Source organism: Syngnathus floridae, chromosome 1 (genome assembly GCF_059516105.1).
Source record: "Syngnathus floridae isolate MCC-2025c chromosome 1, RoL_Sflo_1.0, whole genome shotgun sequence".
Lineage (NCBI taxonomy): Eukaryota > Metazoa > Chordata > Actinopteri > Syngnathiformes > Syngnathidae > Syngnathus > Syngnathus floridae.
In genome coordinates, this window is record NC_142413.1 from 12573868 (window position 1) to 12590394 (window position 16527).

General features: G+C 41.8%; 2 protein-coding genes, 1 long non-coding RNA gene and 1 other non-coding gene across 8 annotated transcripts; 2 read left to right on the top strand and 2 right to left on the bottom strand.

Moving 5' to 3' along the window:
- Positions 1-11: 11 nt before the first annotated feature.
- Positions 12-6623, top strand: p2ry10 (P2Y receptor family member 10). Of its 4 annotated transcripts, none has more exons than XM_088374914.1 (5): positions 12-980; positions 1532-1703; positions 3255-3438; positions 3517-3697; positions 4700-6623. In XM_088374914.1, the coding sequence occupies exons 3-5, from the start codon at positions 3260-3262 to the stop codon at positions 5570-5572; spliced, it is 1233 nt and encodes a 410-aa protein (XP_088231040.1). In that variant the 5' UTR covers positions 12-980; positions 1532-1703; positions 3255-3259; the 3' UTR covers positions 5573-6623. The 4 variants fall into 4 exon arrangements, with proteins under 4 accessions (XP_088231040.1, XP_088231042.1, XP_088231037.1 ...); XM_088374916.1 differs by having other exon boundaries at positions 140-1703; positions 4700-5260; positions 5339-6623; XM_088374911.1 differs by having other exon boundaries at positions 140-1703.
- A 592-nt stretch (positions 6624-7215) lies between these two features.
- LOC148404150 (uncharacterized) lies at positions 7216-9075 on the bottom strand. Its single transcript, XR_015858435.1, has 3 exons — positions 8990-9075; positions 7414-7568; positions 7216-7347 (listed from the first exon to the last, which is right to left on the bottom strand). It is a non-coding gene; the product is annotated as an uncharacterized LOC148404150 (long non-coding RNA).
- On the top strand, positions 7549-11912 carry gpr174 (G protein-coupled receptor 174). Of its 2 annotated transcripts, XM_088374919.1 has the most exons (5): positions 7549-7760; positions 8228-8320; positions 9290-9367; positions 9578-9914; positions 10346-11912. In XM_088374919.1, exons 4-5 carry the CDS (start codon positions 9720-9722, stop codon positions 11096-11098), a joined length of 948 nt encoding a protein of 315 aa, XP_088231045.1. In that variant the 5' UTR covers positions 7549-7760; positions 8228-8320; positions 9290-9367; positions 9578-9719; the 3' UTR covers positions 11099-11912. The 2 variants fall into 2 exon arrangements, with proteins under 2 accessions (XP_088231045.1, XP_088231044.1); XM_088374918.1 differs by lacking the exon at positions 8228-8320.
- Positions 11913-15952: 4040 nt separating this feature from the next.
- Positions 15953-16025, bottom strand: trnae-cuc (transfer RNA glutamic acid (anticodon CUC)). The gene has a single exon. It is a non-coding gene; the product is annotated as a tRNA-Glu (tRNA).
- Between the last annotated feature and the right edge of the window lie 502 nt (positions 16026-16527).

Consider the following 16527-nt stretch of genomic DNA (forward strand, 5'->3'; position numbering starts at 1 on the left):
ATTTTTCCGGTCCCCTGCCTCTTAGTTTGTTAGTTTGTTCCACCCTAGTACGGACTGGACTCTAACAGCATGGTAAGATGTTTGAACTCACATAGCAGTTTGTCCTACTGTGTTTTCAGCATGCAGCCAGTGTGTTCTTGTCGTAGGTTCAAGAGGCGGTTTGGATCCATTTGAGGACTCTGGCCTGCATGTGTGCTGTGTCACAGGCCAAATGCTTATTATGGCCGAAGCAATGGTCCATTGTTCACTTCTGAATGAGGTCTCTCTGTCCTAATCTGGCCTGAGACTGTAGATCTGCTCAAAGTCTCACAGCAATGTGTACACACTCCAAAGTACGGCTAAACAGGGTTGACTAAATAATCACCTAAAAGCACAAGTAATAGGGTACAAAACACATGAGTCAGCACATTTTGCAGATTGAGGGCTATTGCTGAAGCAGCACAGGTTGCAACAGGTAATGATAATGATCATACTACCTTTACTAGGATTTTATACCTCTCTGTCCAAAATTAATTTAAGTGGCAAGCTTGCCAGTAGACAGAGGTGTTAACCTCCTTGAGAGGGAGAAGAAGTGGTTGTTTTGAATGCTTTATTGATAGCCAACTGTTGGCATAGTGACTGTTGGCAAGCCGACTTTCATTTTATTAGGAGATACACATTCTTACAACACGTCATGTTTGAACAAATACTGGGGTCTGAAAGCGGTCAATATGTCACTGGCCTGAATCCAGCCAATGTCATACAACACGAACTCCGAAAACGCTGCCTCAAAGTGTCTCCCGAAAGAAAATCATCCTTAGGAAAATTATCCAATTCAACTTCATTGGTTTGAAAATGTTTGTTTAAACGCCAGCAATTTCTAGTGATAGCAAGCAAACAATCCCTCCACTAGAGGGTACAATTAACCTGTGGACCTGTTGTCTTTTATCAAAAACAAAAATACGCGTTGTGTTCAACTAATGATGCCCAGACTGACATTTGTGAGTAGATTGAAACAACATTCTTATCATTATTCATCTCTTATTGTTGTTTGGTATTGTATCACTGATATTTTTTAATGTAAAATAAGTGGCATGGCTCATGAATGATTGGGGAACTATAGTTTAGGATGTGCACACAAGCTGCATGGTGTTGCTTTGAATTCTAGTTGATAATGATGACATTGCAAAGAGCTACTGTGTTTTGGACAACTGCATCTTGTCTGTTTCCCTTTCTATGATTTTTTGTCATGAAAATCACTAGAGACAACTGGCTTGTTGGTATCCATAGCAGCTTTCATTGCCACTATTCCTAGTGGCAGAAAACTAATAATAAATATCAACTAAACTAACAAATATTTATTAAGAGGCAGGATTTCCCCACCCCTCCTCCAGTTTTCACCCACTGTGCTCTAATGCATATAGTACTGTGTCAGTTGTATGTGGCATTAAAGCATGAGCTAACCACTTCCCCTTCTTGTATCACCATGAAGAGGGCAAATATTCACCACAGAATGGCAAACATTGAAACAAACTGTATGGCCACGTGACAGGTTTTTACAGCTACAAGAAGATTGGCCCCTTGAAATCTATACCACCGTCTGTTAGTCTACTGTTTGCGTGTGAAGCCACGACTACTGCATGGAGCACATGTTGGCGTTGGCGGTCACACCTTGGTTTGATTCGCTTTCTTTACACACATAGAGAGACAAGACAATGCACCAGGTACTGTTACTGTGTTGTTGCTGTCTTTTTCCCCATTTCTTTCTTCCAGGTATTTTACACGACTGCACATTTGAGGTCATGTTTACTGGCCGCTGTATAGTGATCACAACTGCTTAGTTATCATAATACTGTGGGACTTTAATAGCAACTCATTGTATTATTATATATATTATTATATATATATATATATTATTGATATTTGATGTGCAATTGTTGACATACAGACAAAACTGTGATTACTTGTAAGTCAATACAGTCGTTTCAGTGCAATATTAGCCAGGTAGTTTTAAGCAAGCTTGACTGAGAAACTGTATAAAATGGGTATATGACCGTGGAGCAGTATACATTAAAATAAAATCACCATCTTTCATCAATTGCAACCTTCCTCCTTGGGTGTAAAGAGGAAGGGCGGTGTCTCCGATTTATGACAGGAGGAAGGGTGACACTGACTTGGTGTTTCCTGCTTTAATGATTGTTATTAAAGCGTATGATTGATCACATTTTATATTAGTGTTCTTGGTATCTACAGCTCACATGCGGTCCTGATGTTAAAAACATCATAGAAAATGGATCGATTGATGGTGTGACTTGGGGTTTTCATGATATTTAATTGCCATGATACTAATGTCATGGGTTAGATTATATCCAAACAATTCCATAATTTGCCGTCTAGTATAGTCATCATATTTTACTCATTAAGTGAAGAGACGATGTGTCTCAGTCTGAATACAATTCTTGTTGAATAGCCCTGTTGGTCCGGAAAGGTACAACACAACGCTGAGCTTTTGGTCTGACAATGCCCAAGAGCAGAATCAGGATGCAGAAAAGTAGCAAAAAAGTCCTTCACAGTGATTATATTGGGTCACACGCAAAGGTGGGGGCCAGTTTGTTTTCCATAATCGTTCCTTGGTGTCGCTTCCCTGTTCCTTAGCATCTCATCCCGTCCTTGGTGGCCCATGTGGTTGTCCTTTCACCTCGTTCTTCTCCCCGTTCCTTGGTTCGTTTTCGCCAGATGACGCCAGTCCCTGCAGATATGATACTCACACCCTTTCCCCATTGGTTCTCCCCAACATCAGCTCTTTTTATCATTTTGTACCAGTTCTAGCAGACTACTATGTTTTGTCACTCATGTTCTTGCTATCCTTATCATCTTTCATGCCCAAGTTCCTTTTCTCATATTCTGTTAATTATTTTCTCTTCCCAGCTTCAAAATGCTGCACATCATTCATTGTTAATTGTACAAAAACTCAGGCAGTACAAAAACATTAAATACGTAGTTCAAGATAACATCAGGCAGTGGTTATAACATAATTTGGAGGTATTGAGCCATATGTATTGTTTACGAATGTTTAGAAGTTATTCAAATACATCCCCAAAATATGTCTAATTGGAGAAGTTGGACAAGTGATTTCTATATTAGAATATATACTTGTGCATTTCAATCAGTGTGTGTATGTGTGTGTGTGAGAACGTAACCTATTTTCCACAGGGTTTAACCTCAGATTTAAGGCAAGAACTGTCAACTTAAGATTTTATTTATCTATGTGACAGTGGAAATGACGCTGAATACATCCCAATCAGGGGACGGGTCCCTAGGACACGCATCATGTGGCCACAACATGACTGAATGGGAAGAGCTCATGGACAAGCTGTACACATATTTCTACCTCTTGCTCTTCATCCCAGGACTGCTGCTAAACACCACGGCTCTGTGGGTCCTCTGCAGACACATTCGGTACACACAAGCACACGTTCACACACAAAGTACAAATTGGAAAATACACTTCTCTTGAGTTTGTTATTTGCATGACAGGAAGAAGAACAAGACTGTCATCTTCATGATAAATCTGGCCTTGGCAGATTTGATTCACATCCTCTCTCTGCCCCTAAGGATTTATTATTATTTAACACACATGTGGCCCTTTGGACACAGTATTTGCCTGCTCTGCTTTTACCTTAAATATCTCAACATGTATGCCGCTATCGGATTCTTGGTAAGTAACAACTGTGATGTACGTACTCAGTGTCTACCCGCCCCGCATTGTTACATAACTGAGATTTACAGTAATTTCCAGAGCAATGTCACTCAATTATTATACGTACTGCTGATAGCCTTTCAAAAACTTTTTATTTTGTACTCATGAATACCACGCTTTCCTGATTTGCTAATTGATTGATACCTACTACTCTGCAGGGCTGGGAAAAAATAATATAACTCGGTTAAGTTGGCTGCAAAAACAGGTCAAGGCAGAAGCTGTGCCTTGATATTCTTGACATATTCTTGCATGGCTATGATCCACACAGACGTTTTCTGTTCACATCCAACTGTGAATTGTATTCCCCATGAATGCGTCAGTCTATTAGCACGCTCTACTGGTGTAAAGTTGTTATGGAAGCCAACCTGGAGGCAGGAGGGCAGGGGTAACCACCGTCACGTTACAATGCGGTATTTATAATCTCCGCTCATAAACTCAAAATTTATCCGAATGATAATGTGTATTTTATCAGCTTTTTCAAAGAATGGTTAAAGTTCTCTGAATTACGGTAATGCGGAAATACCTACCTTGCGCTGAAACAGGTTACTTTGTCAGTATAGTCTCCCTTCCAAGCACTCTCACCCGCACGCATCGCATACATATCTGATTTATATCCACATACAAAAGAGATCAATGTGTCCCTTTAAAGAAGAGCATTTCACGTATTTGAGAGTATTAATATGTAACGCAAAAAAAAAAAAAAAAACGAAAAAAAAACTAACAATCATCTTTCAATACATAATCACTACAACACAACACAACAACTACAAACCTTTACAATAGCTGAAATCTGATTGGACAAAAAGAATCCCACAACAGACAAGAAGCTGAGCAGCTAAATAACAAGCTGTGAAAAGAAGACAAAAGACTGTGTCCCCTTAAAAAACTCAATGTCAAATTTATGTTCCCCTTTAAAGCTGCCTTTTTTTTAGTAGTCTCTCTGTGTCTCTTTTTTCTCAGGTGTGCATCAGTGTACAGCGGCGTGTCTTCCTGCTTGACCCCTTCTCGACTCGAAGGTGGAGGAGCCGCTATGACCTTGTGATCAGTATATTGGTGTGGGTGCTTGTCGCTGTGGCCTGCTCCCCATTCATCCTCATGCGCGCCGATAGCAGCAGCTCAACTCTCTCAGTAAACAAGACCTCATTTGTGAATGTCACCTTCAGTCAGCAGTCCAAAACTTACACAGGGCTCAACGTGACATCTTTGAGCCCCGGCCTCGGTGGATTCAAGAATGTGACTCAGATCGGCTGTTTTAAAGACTTGCCCATACGCCATGTGTCCCTCTCTCTGGCTGTCGCCATAATGGTGTTGGCTGAGGTGTTTGGTTTCATGATTCCTCTGTCTTGCATCAGCTATAGCTCCATCCTCATTAGCCGCTCTCTCTATCAGAAAAAGAACGACGTTTCGAGCAACTCGACTCCTGGTCCCTCGATGCGGAGTCGACTCTCCGTGTTCACCTGCGCTGATAGGAACCATGAGAAGCCGCAGGCCAATGGGGAGAAGCGGCGCGCCCTGCGAATGGTGCTGATTTGCTCCTTTGTCTTCTTGCTGTGCTTTGCCCCATATCACATCAACTTTTTGCTTTATCTGATGGTGCAGCAGGACTTAGTGTCTGCGTGTGCCACCAGGGTGGCCGTGCTCCAGTTCCACCCTGTGTCCCTATGCCTCGCCAACCTGAGCTGCTGCCTTAACCCGCTGCTCTACTACTTCCTAACAGCTGAATTCAGGTTGCACCTCAGTAAGCATACCTCCTTTTTCACTTCCACTTCGGTCAACTCTCAAAATCCCGTGGTAAACAGATTGTTGAGCTCTGAGAGTAGCTCTTCCAAATGAGAGTAAAACTAAAACATCTTTTGAGGGTTAGCAAATATACAGTACTTTATTCTATATGCATATAGACAAGATATCGATTCTGTTGAATTGACAAAAATCACCATCAAGTGGAACTGACCCAAACATTCTCCGACCTTATATCCAGAAAATGTTCTCCCAGCCGAAGAATTACAAGACATGATTACACATTACAAGCAAATGTTTGAGATGTTTTATCCGTTTAGCAGTCATTACCTGAATGGAAATGTATAGCACATACAGCAGGGGTCACCAACCTATCTTAAACTTCCTGGGTACTGATTAAGGCAAAGGGCTACCAGTTTGACACACACTTCTGAAAGCCAATTTGCTCAATGTGGCTTTCATTATGTGTTATTATTGTCATTTCCGGTTCACATGTAAGTGTGATTTTAACAAGAATAGCAAAAATACAGTCAAACGTGGGTTTTTGACAACAATCCGTTCCAGAAGGCGGTTCGAGAAGCGAATCGCTCGAATTCCGAATCTATTTTTCCCATTACAAATATTGGAATTTTCTTTAATCCGTTTCAAGACAAAAAAAACGCGTTTTTTAAGCGTTTTTTCATTTGCGCATATTTGTCCAATCGCGCAACTGCAGCGCACCGCCGAGTAGATCTAAGTAGATCTGTGAAAATAATGTTTTTGCTTCAATTGTGATGCAGCTTCTAATAATTGGATGCAATAAATTGCTAGTGTGCATATCTATTTGCCCACATAAGATTGTAGTTGTGTTTTATTCAGGCTTGTTATCGTATGGTATACCATGAGCCTCTTGGGAAGGTGTTTTGTTTGTGATGATTGAATCACAACTACTGAGTAGTTATTTATATTACATGGCAAAACGATAGTGCACCCTCTAGAAGGATGGTGTTGATGCTTTGCTTTTAATCAATGATGTTTTATCTTGTATTTTATTCTGACTTGAATTCTTTTTTTTACATGCTATTTGTTTCCTTTCCCTTGTTTATTGGAATTGCTTCTGTGTATGAAAGGTGCTATACAAATAAAGCTGCCTTCGTAAGTCACATTATGATATGCCTACTGAAACTCTCTGGTGGTGTCATTAATCTGGCACATTATTATTTGTGTGTGTGTGTGTATGTGTGTGTGTGTGTGTTTGTGTGTGTGTGTGTGTGTGTGTGTGTTAGGCATTGGCCCCTTACCGGTTTAATAGTTTACCGTAGTTTTGAAAAGTTAAGGTTTCAATTATGCTCAATCTGTTAGTGCAGTTCAGTGGTATCTAAATGAGCAGCCTCTATAAAGTTAATGGATTTTTTGTGGGGGCCATAGATATTTTGACACTGTACAGACTACTTTTATATTATTTGAAAGAAAAAAAGTCACTTATGGTGGTTAAAATATTTGAAACTGTTCTTGCACGGTTGCTGGGATCACTGCACACTGCAAGCATAATGATGTTCAATAATATCGCTCTTAGTAAACGTTCATCTTTTGATGCTGCTCTTAACATGAATTTCATTTCATTTTCCAGGTGGCCATAATGCTGTGTGCAGGCAGTATATCTACTGCATTGTATTGTCCGATTGATCAAAATCTTACTTCCTGTCAAGTTGGTGACAGTTGGCAGCAGCTGTTCAAAACCATAAACCACTTCTTTTTTTTTTTTTTATCATACAGCCCTTCAGTACTCACAATCTGATACAAGGTGGGACAAATTGTGCATGCATTTCTGACTTCACCAGAAATGGCCTCCTCTGCAACTTAAATTTCAGCACTTCATAGTTAGATGGTTTCTATTAAAAAAAAAAAAAAACATGTAAAAGAACAATTGTGCAATTGACCAGAAAATGTCAGCTCACCTTCAATTTCCATTTCCCCAGGTTGTACAATTGAAAATATACAGCAATTTGAAAGATGTGCCCTTGAACAGACAATGTGTTATACATTTTTGTAAAACACATCCCCCTCACTCACAGGAAGCTCTGTGTGGGCCAAAAGCCTCTGGCGGAACAGACTAAGGCAGAGACACATACAGAGAACATTGTTAGACTGTAGCAACAGGAAATCGTGATACTTGAACAAAAACAAGTTTTGGAACAAAATACCAAAATAAACTCAAACATCGAAAGTGAATTACAGCATGAAGAAAGGAGGGGACGACTGATAATTTCCTCTCTTTGTGATGTAACATGGCTTCAAGACAGAGGTGAGTTATTATAATTGGTTTAATATGAAGCCGACTACTGAAGAATAAGTGTGACAGCTGCAAGGATGCTAGGCATGTGGCGCAATCCGTCATAGAGAATGCTTTGTTATTCCAATGTGAGGAATGTGAGTTATGTGGAGTGGCAGTGCATGTGTGTGTTTGTGTGTGTGTGTGCGTGTGTGTGTGCGTGTTCGCGTGTGTCTGTTCGCGTGTGTGCGAAGACAGTTAGACAGACTGACACGTTAGGACAAATGGATGCCCTGTACATTTATTCTCCCGACAGAAAAATGATTGACTATTTGCCAGGTTGGACTCAGTATTGTATGCATGTAGTTCGAATATCAAGATCTTGGTATCCACTTGGTTAAATAGCTTTTGGCTTCACATTTATAAAGATTTTGGCAGGTGTTTATTTGTTTTAACCTGGTATTCAAAATCTTTGAGGTACAGAATTTATGTAACTGCAGAATGTTGATCAGAAGACCTACAGCATCGAACCTAAAGCAAAAGCAGCAGGCGAGGGGCCCGTGGGAAAAAGTTAATCTCTTAATGGAGAATATGTAAGTCAGCTTTTCCTCCTTTGTATGCAAAGTAAAGCGCTGTAAATAGTGACAATTGGGCATATTAACCGAGTTACCAAAAAATAACCAATTGAAATCACAGGAAAAAATGTAAAGTTACTATTAATAAGAAAAAAATAGAACATTTCCATGTCTTCTACTTAAATGTGGTCTGTTTTGCTGGAAACCTCGTTCTATTTTCCGAAGAGCATCACTGTGGGAATTTCCCCATATTCAAATAACTTGGGCAGGTGCTGTGACATTTGGGTTGCTGAAAAATACTCCAGTTAGAATGAGAACGTCCCCAACATTGCTGTAGGCCAACATCACATCACAGACAAAGAGAAAGGAGGAAAGAAGGACAAAAAGGGAGAAAAGAGACATCGCAGCAGGGAGCCAGCCGCTCACGGCAGCGCCATAATAAAAAAAATCGGACTCTCTAAATATAGCCATTTGTTTGTTTATTGAACATGCGTATGAACAAAAATATTCCAATAGGAAATGCAACATGTTCATGTGTCCTTGGAGTCTTTACCAAGTTACAATAATTAAAAGTACCAACAATCAACTCAAGTGCCTCTGAGCAGGTATATCTTGTAGTTTGAGATTACAGATGTAACTTTTTGTGACCCCAGTCCGAGGGCCTTCCTGACAAGCCCCAATACTTACCTTATGTGCAGGTTTTTGATGCAAAGTCTTGCTCATGACAGGCTAGTCGGTCAACCACACATCTGAATATGTTTGCCTACTCTACTTGTTTCACTAATGCTTTTGACTGAGACATTTGTCACAGGCATGCGTGTGAACATGCAACTTGTGCGGCATCAACGCCCCTGTGGCTTTGTACACGTTGTAAATAACCACCGCAGCTTCTGTTATCTGATATGTTTTGCACATAGACTGGCACAGGTGTAAATGCGCCTGCCTGTGTTTTCTGTGAACAAGTAAGTTTCGCTTTCTCATCAACAGGCTGTCTTCGGTGCAACACGACTATTAGAGGCTGACGGACTGACGCATACAGCAAGCTTTAAAGCTATTATATGTGCGGTAAGTACTTGAAGAGACAAATACAAATGCTGATGTACATTTTGCTTCAACAATGTGGGAGGTAGATATGACGCGATCATAGTTAAACCCATGTGAAGCTGATTCACTTTTCTCTTACCTATCGAGACTGCCCTGCGTTGCATTTGGAACGCTGACATTTTGTTAAAATAAGAAATGTCTTTTTGTTTTTTGTCTGGGGTACTTCTGAAGACCTGATGGCTACAAGTATGAGCTCATCCTGACCATGGCAGCCATGGACACCCCCATCAGTGGACAATGGCCTCATACCTGATACAAGCTCAGAACTGATCCACAGTACAAACGTGTCTGGTATAAAAAAGAAATAATAATAATGAATGGCAGTTGCCAAAACTCAGGGGAGTTGCGGATGTATCAGCACCATCTTTATGCAGTGGTGTATAGTGTCATCCTTGTCCCGGGGTTGCTCGGGAACATCCTGGCATTATGGGTGTTCAGGCTCTACATCCGAGAAACTAAAAAGGCGGTGGTGTTCATGATGAATCTGGCTGTGGCTGACCTGATGCAGGTAAAGTCCTTTTAATTGTTTCTCTATGTTTGAGCCCACGTCTGCCTCACAGTTAGGAGGGTACGGGTTCGATTCCACCTCCGGCCCTCCCTGTGTGGAGTTTGCATGTTCTCCCCGTGCCCGCGTGGGTTTTCTCCAGGCACTCCGGTTTCCTCCCACATCCCAGAAACATGCTTGGGAGGCCAATTGAGCACTCCAAATTGCCATTAGGTGTGAATGCGAATGATTGTTTGTCTCTGTGTGCCCTGCGATCTTAAAATTTCCTATAATTACCTGTGGAAATCTTTAAAAATGCTTATGCGCACCAGGATTTGTCATGCATAACAGAGCACATAACACCTTTTTGAGCTTTACCCATAAATCGTCTACCCATTTTGTACCTCCTGCATATGAGACATGATTATTCTTATGTCTGCTACCTCTTTTGTCAGGTTCTTTCCCTGCCTCTGAGGATCTACTACTACCTAAACAACAACTGGCCATTTGGTCATGCGCTCTGTATGATCTGTTTCTATCTGAAGTACGTCAACATGTACGCTTCCATCTACTTTCTGGTGTGTGTAAGCGTGCGCCGCTGCGAACTCATTATGCGGCCGCTAAGGTACAACACCTCCAGGCGAAAGGTGGACCTGGTCGTATGCATCCTGGGGTGGCTCTTGGTTTGCCTGGGCTGTCTGACCTTCCCTCTGCTGAGAAACCTTGATGATGACCTTGTGACCCCGGGCATGGTTTGTTTCTCAGAGCTGCCCATGCATACGGTCAGCACCTCAGCAGCCTGGGTTATCTTGATCATAGGCGAACTTCTCGGTTTTATCATCCCTTTCACGGTGGTCCTTGCCTGCACCTGCCTGACTGCAGGGAGCCTTCGGATGAGGACTACTGGGACCATTCCTGACCAGGGTGAGAAGCGGAGAGCCTTGAGGATGGTGCTAAGCTGCACCATTGTCTTCTTAGTGTGCTTTGCCCCTTATCACATCACTATGCCCTTGGACTTCTTGGCAAAGGCCAACTCATTGAGCAGTTGCACCCTGAAGGACCTGATCCTGATATGTCACCCAGTCACACTTTGCTTGGCTAGCCTAAACTGCAGTCTGGATCCCATCATGTATTACTTCACAACAAAGGAATTCTGGAGGCGACTGAGCAAGCCAGATATACCAGAGCGAGGGATTTTAAGCAGGTGAATGTGCCAAGTGGAGGACTTGGTGTTAATGACTTTTTTTGAAGGACCAGTAACTGAAACCACTAATCCTCATGATGTTTGCACTTTGAGAAGAAAAGAGAGCTGTAAATTACATACCAAGTGCGTATTTTGACCCTATTTTATGCATATTTTCCAACTCCATGCTGTATAAGCTTGACTGCTTACTCAATACAAGCATATCAAGTGATGTGTATTTGTGATGTGAGGGATGGTGAGGCCTCAGCAGATCAATATCTGATATCAGTGTGAGTAATTATTAGGCAACTGGTTTTCCTCTGGCAAAATGGGGCGAAAAAAACATTTAAGTGACTCAGAAAAGTCTGTAAAAGATTTTTCAGAGGGATGCAGTACTCTTGAAATTGCTAAGATATTGGGGTGTGACCATAGAACCATCAAATGTTTCATTGCAAATAGTCAACAATGTTGCAAGAAACGTGTTAAGGAAAATTAACTGCCAAAGAGTTAATAAGACTGAAATGTGAAGCTATCCAGGAACCCATTATCCCTCAGTGCTACCATATTCCGGAAATTCACTATATCTGGAGTGCCCAGAGATACCAAGCGTTTAGTGCTCAGAGACAGGGCCAAGGTACGGAAGGCTGTCCACCACTGAACAAGACACACATGTTGAAATGTGAAGACTGGCCCAGGAAATATCAGAAGACAGACTTTTCAAAGATCTTATAATGAGATGAGAGTGACTCTTGACGGACCAGCTGGACACATGACTGGATCAGTAACGGCCACAGAGCTCCACAAAATGTGGACTTGAAATTAACATAAATTAAAGTAAAGCAAAAAAGAATTCAAAATAACCAACTGCCAGGTTTTAGAAGACACTTTCTTCAAGCAGTAGTGATGTGCATTCCAGTTACTTTAGGTGAACTAAATCTTTAGAATCGGTTCACTCAAAAGATTCGTTCAAACGAATCGTTCAATGAATCCCCCCCCCCCCTCCAACACACACGTCATGCCGACGTTGATGTTTTAATTTTGTATTTGTTGGCTTGTAGTTGATGGTGTTATTATACCAAATGTGTTTGTATTTTAATAAAAGGTTGAAAAAACCCCGTTATGCCGACATTTGTTATTTTGGGGGGGCACCAACTCATATAACAACGTAAAACACATATACATATTGTCATATAAAGCTGTTAACCAAATGTCTAATTTTTATGTTTTAATAGGCGAGTATAAACACAAGGAATAAAAAACTAGACAAATTTTAACATAAATGTTTATCAAAATAGTAATAATAATAATAATAAATTCACGACTCGTTCGTGAACGGGAATTTACGTCACTGACTCCGTCTAACGCTCGCTGGCGCTGCTGATTGGTCTTCACGAGTGAGTGAGTGACAGACAGCATTGCTGCTATGCTATTGCCAGCCGACACACGTTATGCCGACATTGATATTTTAATTTTGTATTTGTTGGCTAGTAGTTGATGGTGTTATTATACCGAATGTGTTTGAATAAAAGGTTGGAAAAAAAAAACCGTTATGCCGACATATATATTCCATGCAGTCTAAGCGAGGTTTCCATAGTGTAGTGGTTAGTCCTCTGTACTCTCACCCTGTTGACCTGGGTTCAAATCCCAGTGAGATCAAAGTTATTTTATCATAGACAAATTTGCAAAACAGTTGCTTGTGTGCTGCCCCATGTAACTATTATAAGTACTTGCTGGTGAGCTGCTCCATAAAACCATATATATTCCATGTAACTGTAGCGAGGGTTCCATAGTGTAGTGGTTAGTATTCTGGACTCTCACCCCAGTGACCGGGGTTCAAATCCCATTGAGACCTCAAATATTTTATCGTAGGGAAAAAGCTTAAGTGAAAGTGAAAAGTGCCACACCCGCTCTCATCCCCACCTCTTGATTTGGCTGTTTGATCTGTGACGTCACTTGGACACTCCATTAGGTACACTGCCATTTTCAAGTGTACCTAATAAAAGGCCACTTTATTTGGGAAATACCATGGTCCAAAGTCACAGGCGTCAAGCTCTAGTCCTCAGGGCCGCATTCCAACATGTTTTCCAAGATTCCCTCGTTAAGTGCACCTGCGTGAAAAGTTTTAGCTCCTTTCACGTTCTGCAGGAGCTAAAACTTTTCACGCAGGTGCACTTAACGAGGGAATCACACGGACACTCCATTAGGTACACCGCCATTTTCAAGTGTACCTAATAACAGGCCACTTTATTAGGGAAATATCATGGTCAAAGGTCACAGGTGTCAAGCTTTAGTCCTCGGGCCGCGTTCCAACATGTTTTCCAAGAGTCCCTCGTTAAGTGCACCTGCGTGAAAAGTTTTTGGTCATTTTCACGTTCTGCAGGAGCTAAAACTTTTCACGCAGGTGCACTTAACGAGGGAATCACATGGACTCTCCATTAGGTACACACTTTATTAGGGAAATATCATGGTCAAAGGTCACAGGTGTCAAGCTATAGTCCTCCATTCCAACATGTTTTCCAAGATTCCTTCGTTAATGCGGCCCCAAGGACTAGAGCTTGACACCTGTGACCTTTGACCATGATATTTCCCTAATAAAGTGGCCTGTTATTGGTACACTTGAAAATGGCGGTGTACCTAATGGAGTGTCCAAGTGACGTCACAGATCCAACAGTGAATTAGGACGTGGGGGTGAGGGCGGGTGTGGCACTTTTCACTTTCATTTAGCTTTTCCCCTATGATAAAATGTTTTAGGTCCCAATGGGATTTGAACCCGGGTCGCTGGAGTGAGAGTCCAGAGCACTAACCAGTACACTATGGAACCCTCGCTTACAATGCATGGAATATATATGGTTTTATGGAGCAGCTCACAAGCACATATTTACAATGGTTATATGGGGCAGCACACAAGCAACTGTGTTGCAATTTTTCTATGATAAAATATTTCAGGTCTCCCTGGGATTTGATCCTGGGTCGCTGGGATTACAGCCCAGAGCACTAACCACTACACTATGGAACCCTTGCTCACATTGCATGGAATACATATGGATTTATGGGGCAGCTCACAAACAAATATACATGGGGCATCACACGAGCAACTGTGTTGGACATTTATCTATGAAAAAATAATTTAGGTCTCACTGGGATTTGAACCCGGGTCACTGGAGTGAGAGTCCAGAGCATTTACCACTACACTATTGAACCCTTCCTCAGATTGTATGGAATATATATGGTTTTATGGCTCTAAATCTAAGCCTAAACCTAACCTTAACCCTAGCTCTAACCCTAGCTCTAACATTAACACTAATCCTAGCTCTAACCCGAACCCTAACCCTAGCTCTAAACCTAACCCTAGCTCTAACCCTAACCCGATCTCTAACCCTAACCCTGGCTCTAACCCTAACACTAACCCTAGCTCTAACCCTAACCCTAGCTCTAATCCTAACCCTAGCTCTAACTCTAACCCTAACCCTAGCCCTAACCCTAGCTCTAACTCTAACCCTACCTCTAACCCTAACCCTAGCACTAACCCTAACCCTAGCTCTAAACCTAACCCTAGCTCTAACCCTAACCCTAGCTCTAATCCTAACCCTGGCTCTAACTCTAACCCTAACCCTAGCTCTAACCCTAACCCTAGCTCTAACTCCAACCCTAACCCTAGCTCTAACCCTAACCCTAGCTCTAAACCTAATCCTAACCCTAGCTCTAACCCTAACCCTAGCCCTAACTCTAACCCTAGCTCTAACCCTAACCCTAACCCTAGCTCTAAACCTAACCCTAGCTGTAACCCTAACCCTAGCTCTAATCCTACTCCTAGCTCTAACTCTAACCCTAACCCTAGCTCTAACCCTAACCCTAGCTCTAACTCTAACCCTAGCTCTAACCCTAACCCTAGCTCTAACTCTAACCCTAACCCTAGCTCTAACCCTAACCCTAGCTCTTATCCTAACCCTAACCTTAGCTCTAACCCAACCCTAACCTTAGCTCTAACCCTAATCCCATTTCTAACCCTAACCCTCGCTCTAACCCTAACACTAACCCTAGCTCTAACCCTAACCTTAGCTCTAACGCTAACCCTAGCTCTAAACCTAACACTAACCCTAGCACTAACCCCAACCCTAGTTCTAACCCTAACCCTAGCCCTAACCCTAACCCTGACCCTAAGGCTAACCCTAGCACTACCCCTAACCCTAGCTCTAACCCTAACCCTAGCTCTAATCCTAACGCTAGCTCTAACTCTAACCCTAACCCTAGCTCTAACCCTAACCCTAACTCTAACCCTAACCCTAGCTTTAACCCTAACCTTAGCTCTGACCCTAACCCTAGGTCTAACCCTAACCCTAGCTCTAACCCTAACCTCGCTCTAACCCTAACCCTAACCCTAGCTCTAACCCTAACCCTAACTCTAACCCTAGCGCTAATCCTAACCCTCGCTCTAACCCTAACTCTAACTCTAACCTTAGCTCTAACCCTAACCCTAGGTTTAACCCTAACCCTAGGTCTACCCCTAACCCTAGCTCTAGCTCTAACCCCAGCCCTAAGCTTTAGGAAGGTGTATAGTTATATGGGGCAGCAAATAGTTATAATGGGGTAGCACACGAGGAACTGTGTTGCAAATATTTCTTTGATAAAAGACTTCAGGTCTCATTGGGATTTGAACCCGGGTCACTGGGGTGAGAGTCCAGAGCACTGTCCACTACACTATGGAAGCCTCACTTAAGCAATGTGGAATATGTAGGGTTTTATGGATCAGCTCACAAGCAAATAGTTATAATGGTTATATGGGGCAGCACACGAGCAGCTCACAAGCAAATAGTTATAATGGTTATATGGGGCAGCACACGAGCAACTGTGTTGCAAATATTTCTTTGATAAAATGTTATAGTTCTCACTGGGATTTGAACCCAGGTCGCTGGGGTGAGAGCCCAGCGCGCTAACTACTACACTATAGAACCCTCGCTCACACTGCCTGGAATACATATGGTTTTAGCAGCTCACATGCAAATAGTTAAAATGGTTATATGGGGCAGATTCCTTTGAACGAATCTTTTGAATGAACTGATTCTAAAGATTCAGTTCACTTAAAAGAACTGGAATGCACATCACTAGTTGCTGTGTGCTTTTACTAACAGTGACACTGACGTAAAATACACAGTCAAGTTGAGACACCTCGACTGTGATCGCCACTCAGCCGCTGTCAGAACAGCAGAGCGTCTTTAAAAGTGACTTTGTTCTTAATGTTGCAATATTTTATAGAGCTAGTCAAAAACAGTAAACAAAGCCATATTGATTCTTTTGGATTTTGATCACAATCACTTTCAATAGTTTATTCCTTACACTGTCTAAAACCTTTTTTCAAAAACTGCCACTTTCATTTACAAAAGAAATACAATTTAAAGAATATTTAGTATTTATTTTTATTCAATTATTCGACTCTCCATACATATATAGGAATAG

Bases quoted from the DNA above. Each gene is read 5' to 3' on its own strand.
- p2ry10 (XM_088374914.1), top strand. From the start codon at position 3,260: ATGACGCTGAATACATCCCAATCAGGGGACGGGTCCCTAGGACACGCA. The intron at 3,439-3,516 runs GTACACACAAGC...TTTGCATGACAG, and splicing joins GTCCTCTGCAGACACATTCG to GAAGAAGAACAAGACTGTCA. The intron at 3,698-4,699 runs GTAAGTAACAAC...CTTTTTTCTCAG, and splicing joins ATGCCGCTATCGGATTCTTG to GTGTGCATCAGTGTACAGCG.
- gpr174 (XM_088374919.1), top strand. From the start codon at position 9,720: ATGAATGGCAGTTGCCAAAACTCAGGGGAGTTGCGGATGTATCAGCAC. The intron at 9,915-10,345 runs GTAAAGTCCTTT...CTCTTTTGTCAG, and splicing joins CTGTGGCTGACCTGATGCAG to GTTCTTTCCCTGCCTCTGAG.